We start from the raw sequence: 6,196 nt of genomic DNA on the forward strand, positions 1-6,196 counted from the left end.
GGACCTTTTCAGGATGAAAATTATTTTTCTTTTTAATAATTCCATCATAACAATTCGAACCTCGGTAAACCGAGAGGTGTCGGGAGGACGTAGTTACAAACACGAGTCGTGGCGAACATGGGACCAAATGGTATTTGAGAAATATAAGTCGAAAGTATAAAGAGATAGGTGCTCCCGACCACCTTTGTCTCTCCCGAAGAGCGCGAGAGAGGAATTTCACGCCAGGTCAAACAGATCGTTATCGCAGGAGCCATCTGTACACACACAGACGAACTCACACACACAGACCCCGCCCCCCCCTTTTCCACTGCGCAGAGAGCATTGTCTTTTGAATATAACGGTCAGCCGCATTTTCAAAAGTCAGTGAAGTTAAGTCAAGAGTCAAGACAGATCAGCGAGTCAAGACGTCCACAGGACGAGCAGTCGCATGGAGCGGCTGGCTCCGAGCCTCGCTGAGTAGCGAGGATCACTGAGGCGCGATGTATCAACAAAAGTGAGTCATACAGCAGTGGAGGAAACCTGCTGTCAGCGAATCAGCACGGGCGCGTTCGCGCATCTTCAAGGAGAAAGAGCGCGGCCAGCAACGCCAAGCAAGAGCGTGCAGCAGCTCAACCAGCAGTGGAGAGAAACTGCTGCCAGCGAACCGGCACGGGCGCGTTCGCGCACCTTCAAGGAGAAAGAGCGCGGCCAGCAACGCCAAGCAAGAGCGTGCAGCAGCTCAGCCAGCAGTGGAGAGAAACTGCTATCAGCGAACCAGCACGGGCGCGTTCGTGCATCTTCAAGGAGAGGGAGCGCGCGCCACCAGCGTGCCATCAGCACCAGCACCAGCGCGTGCCAGCAGCGTGCCACCAGCGTGCCACAGTGCGCAACTTCGCGTCACCAGTGCTGAGAGGGCAGCGGCCCCGCACTCAACACCCATCGGCGCGACGACGGCGAGCGTCGTGCTGACTCATCCAGCCAGCGGTGGACAGAAACTGGCAGCCGGTCGTATGCAACCCCGCCTCCACACTCTCCCCCTCACTCCCCCACCGCGCCGCAACACACAGGAAACACATTTTGGACACAAGAGATGCTAACCTCGGCGTCTGCTTTACGCAAAGAATTGAACCAGTGATAAAGAAGACACACGATACGCATATCGGGATAATCAAGAAGGGTGCCACTCCAAGGTGGTGCATTAAAAATCAATTCATAAAGGAAAATACTGCTGTCATTGAGTTGCATAATAACCAATCGTCCTGTTAACAACGTGATACGAATTGACTTGAAGGTCTATGAATGGATGTGGTACTGTGTGGGCAATGTTTAAACACGAATTTACATATTATAAGGTTAAGGTTTTGATAGAATAGTTGCATGTTTTAATCTCTCTCTCAACAACCGATTGATTGTATTACGCGTCGGGAATTAACCACAGGTGCCGCTATCGAGGTGAAACAACGCAATCGTGATGGTATCATGTTAACGCTGTGTTGAAATTCCAAGGTCGAGAGTTTTCATATTATCCAAAAATTAAAGTTAGCTAGAAAATAAAATTGATCAAAGCAGAAGGTTTGTGTGATTCTTCCTGAAATTCTGCATAATATTGTTCTGCGTATGAGATCTGAATCCTGGGGACCTATCATAAGCACACTATCACCACACAATCCATAACACACATAATTCGTAATGTTCAATCGAGAGTAATCGTATCCTTATCGATAATACGGAATTAAAGAGCAGAGTCGAATCGACTCTCTCTCATTCACGCTCACAACGCCTGCGTCACTGCAAACGATTAATTGCGTCATTCCAATTCATAACACAATCCTAGTCACCGAGGCTCGACCTGATAATCCATAACGACCTGCATTATCCTAACCACGCCCACTCGCATAAATTAATACGATTATCTCTCGAATCAGCATAATTTAATGCACATAATTACACCAATTAACATAATTTCGGATAAATTATGCAAATTTCACATTTCATTTAATTTTCATTATTTTCATCAATTTTCATAAAACCTATATATACAACAAACGACTGCCACACTCGTAATTGCTATGGCTATCTTCAGGGCCCGATGGTTTCCACCACATTGATACCTGAACAGTCAACCCTGATGATTTCCACAGTCGGCCCCAATGTCGTCCACCTCTACAGTGCCTTCCGGTCACCTGTTTACAATCATCACAACGCGCACCTTCTAGAACCCCCCTACACATGGAACGTTTCATAAGCATGGAAAAGACAGCACATGAAGCTGAAATTACATCTGTCCCTCCGAGCATTCAAGCAAATCTGAGCCTGGCTTCGGACTTACAAATTGCGATTTAATATTAATTTGTCCATTTGATCATATATCTGCCCAATCCGAATATTTATATTTTTAACACCATTTGCTATTTTTAGCAGACTTTTGCAATAGTTAACATTTTTTCAATAGCCAGATACAACCGAAATTCTGTATGTAGAGTTACGGGTTATCATTGATATTAAATATACTAGGGCCTCCAGGCATTATACTGACCACTTGCCTTACTATGCCAGGCCAACAGCTGATCGTCAATAGGAGCACGTGCCATAAAACAGCCTGTGTGATAAATTTGAGGGTGATTTTTTTATTTCTCGTTAATGTGTTAGTGTTCTTGTCCATGTAATATGTGAATATCACGTGTGACTGTATACATATGCATTTCTATGCTTTTATGCTGACATACATTGCGTGGATTTTACTGTTTTCTGTCTGCAGCTGCAAGTTCCTCTGCCACTTTGCTGGACAGAATTGGTCATATGGAGCGAAAACAATCAGCGGGACAGAAACCATTCAAGTGCACGGTGTGTGGGAAGGCGTTTGCACATCCATCATATCTTCAGGTCCACCAGAGAACACACACGGGAGAGAAACCCTTCAAGTGCACTGTTTGTGGGAAGTCCTTTGCATGGTCATCAAATCTTAAAACACACCAGAGAACGCACACGGGAGAGAAACCCTTCAAGTGCACTGTGTGTGGGAAGGCATTTGCGGATTCATCAGCTCTTAAAAGACACCAGAGAAGACACACAGGAGAAAAACCCTTCAAGTGCATTGTGTGTGGGATGGCATTTGCAGAGTCATCACCTCTTAAAATACACCAGAGAATACACACAGGAGAAAAACCCTTCAAGTGTACTTTGTGTGGGAAGGCGTTTGCACATCCATCATATATTGAGGTCCACCTGAGAACACACACGGGAGAGAAACCCTTCAAGTGCACTGTGTGTGGGAAGGCGTTTGCAACGTCATCACATCTTAAAATACACCAGAGAAGTCACACAGGAGAGACACCCTTCAAGTGCACTGTTTGTGGGAAGGCCTTTGCAAAGTCATCCCATCTTAAAACACATCAGAGAATACACACAGGAGAGACGCCCTTCAAGTGCACTGTTTGTTGGAAGGCCTTTGCATGGTCATCAAAGCTTAAAACACACCAGAGAACACACATGGGAGAGAAACCCTTCAAGTGCACTGTGTGTGGGAAGGAATTTTCACTGTCAACATATTTTAAAAACCATCAGCGAACACACGTAGGAGAAAAACCCTTAAAGTGCACTGTGTATGGGGAGAACGGTTTTCGACAGTTAGGGGATCGAAACAAGCATCAAACCATTCATCAGGAAATTAATCTGAAATCGGCTTGTGAAAGTCCAAATGCTGCAATGAGTCCATCCCTCATGAAACAAGAACCAGAAAAACATTTGAGATGTGAAACGTGGACAGGAGTGAAGGCGAAATGTCAAGAAGTGAAATTTAAATTTGAATCAGTGAAGGTGAAAAGTGAAGTGACGGTAAAGTCTGAAGAAGTGATAGTGAAATGTGAGGATGAAGATTCAACTCCAAAATCCGACCTTCACGTCGATCGAGGCAGCGTTAAGTTGGAGGAGACTGTGGACTCTGAGGCAGAACGAGGCAACCCCCAGCAATTTGTGGATGTGGAGGTATGGGTGGATTTTTTAGGCAATACTGAGTTAAATGGAGACTAAGTATATGTGTATCATTGAGCTAAGAAAAACGAAGTTCCATTCCATTCACAGGCCTTTCCCATAATAGAGGTTTTTTTGGGTTAGATCGCGTAAATATATAAATGTGTCGTTAAAACCCGCCACCACCCGACACAGCCAACTAGTAAGGGTTGTCACGTAAACAGAACATGCCAATTCATCACTAGTACAGCACACCGGTGTGTTGGAGAGCCAAGCCACAACATTTACAATCTGAGTGACGTTTCGCCAGTCATTACAACTAGCTTCATCAGGCGACAGCCAGATTTGTGGCTTTTCCATTGCAAGGGTTTAACCTCCAAGTGGTCAATAGAGGCAGCCTGAAACTGGAGGAGGCTGCGGACTGAGAGAGAGTGGACTTTTTGGAGGATGCAGAGTAGGAGCGGCCAGCATGTGTGGACTTGGAGGTTGGGTAGATCTGTCAGCAGGAGTAGGAGACAAAAAGGCTCCACAGCATTCAACGTGTTATAATAATATTTATATTAATAATTGGCACTTGCATAAATGTGTTATTTCTTTCTCGCTGTACGTAGCCAATCTTGCTAATCAAAGGTGAGATGCTTCAGCAACTACAAGCGGCTTGTATCATTTAATCTCAATCGTTCGACGGCTAGCCCAAGTGGCAGCTGTCCTTTTGTGGTAGAAGGTGACTCAGTACTGACCTGCACGTGGACATGAGCCTGCCAGTTTGGTGGAGCGATGATTGATGTGTAACCCCAGTCGGGTCGTTTGTGGCTAATCTTTCTAATCTGGCAAATTTTGACCCTGACACCATGAATGTTGAACATCCACTGTTAAGCAGATTTTTGGTCAATATTGCTGCAGTAATCATGAGGGCTGCCGGACAGATGTGAACTTTGAAACTCTTTTAACAAATATCAACCGTGCTATCACTTCTCGCATTCTAAGAATGCATGCAGGTGTAGTCATCCATTCAGAGATCAGTGTACAGTAAATGCACTGTAATGTGATGCAGTTTATTTCAATTCAATTATTGAATGTTGGCGATGTGTCTCTTGGTAATTTACAGTTATAATTTTAACACATGATCTGATTCTGAGCATACACAGCAAAAGCTCTTATCCAGCATCCATGGGGAATCAAGGGTGGTGCCAGTTAATCAAATGTGCAGGTTGTCTGAGAGGTATACTTTATGGTTCAGCAAAATTCTCAAATGTAAAAACTTTTTTACGAAGAAATTAAGCATACATTTTAACTGATATTCAAAATAATTTACTATTTTACAGAGGTACTCACCAGTCATTTGTACAGCATTTTAAGTTTACTGTAGAGAAGCAGTGGTGCTGGTTTAGATTACAGTGTACAGTAGTGCAGTACTGTATGTACAAGTACAGTGAAACAATTAGGTTAAGCAGCCCACAACACGATCACAATGGCCGATTGCAGATTGCAATTGCGACTCCATTTGTGCCACCACTCAGCAACGTCATGAAGCACGCTGCAAGATGCCAGAATTTTTCTCGATATGTGAAGTTATATTTATATTGCCGCTTGACAGATGCCGGTTAATAGAGCATTCCTCATGGTAAAGTACGTGATAGCAGAGATTTTGCTGTACGTGCCATTTGGAATAAAATGGTCATAAATGGAATGTCCTAAATAGACGAACGTTTGTTTTGACAGTAACCTGTGCAGGACATTTACGTGACTGCTGTTGTTCATGTGATACAGGATCAAAGATATTTTTTGTAGCTTAGGATCCATATCCCCCAACTCAATGTTTGTCTTCGAAATCACGAATATAGTACACACAAGGGAAACACTGAAATGTTACATAAAGGAGATATTTTCTCCACAACACTAATTATGTTGTCTTTTCATATCTAATAAACGTGATTATTTGTCTGCCTGTCTGTCTGCTACGCCTATCTTAACTTTTAACTGACAAACTGTTGGGTTTACATTTCAACAAAGTACACATACAACAAACTAAGCCCCCGACGAAAACTCGCTATTTGTTTTTGCCCTTGGTCCAATGTAAACTAATAAAATCACAAACGATTTCGTTCTATCGGTAAAGTCATGTAGGCATGAAATAAATAACGACGTTTCTGGCGCAACACATGCGTCCGTCATCAGTTGTGAAAGCATGGTCTGTTGCTGAGGCAGACTTTTAAAAGGTTTGAAATTGGTTTAGCCCAAGGGTCAT

The 6,196-nt window shown here is 43.7% G+C and overlaps 1 protein-coding gene across 1 annotated transcript; it reads left to right on the forward strand.

Moving 5' to 3' along the window:
• The first annotated feature begins 498 nt into the window (after nucleotides 1-498).
• LOC142906960 (uncharacterized) lies at nucleotides 499-5,896 on the forward strand. Its single transcript, XM_076055804.1, has 2 exons — nucleotides 499-984; nucleotides 2,738-5,896. The coding sequence occupies exon 2, from the start codon at nucleotides 2,779-2,781 to the stop codon at nucleotides 4,006-4,008; it is 1,230 nt and encodes a 409-aa protein (XP_075911919.1). The 5' UTR covers nucleotides 499-984; nucleotides 2,738-2,778; the 3' UTR covers nucleotides 4,009-5,896.
• The last annotated feature ends 300 nt before the right edge of the window (nucleotides 5,897-6,196 follow it).

Source organism: Petromyzon marinus, chromosome 72 (assembly GCF_048934315.1).
Source record: "Petromyzon marinus isolate PM22_M1 ecotype Great Lakes invasive population chromosome 72, UKy_Petmar_22M1.pri1.0, whole genome shotgun sequence".
Taxonomy (NCBI): Eukaryota; Metazoa; Chordata; class Hyperoartia; order Petromyzontiformes; family Petromyzontidae; genus Petromyzon; species Petromyzon marinus.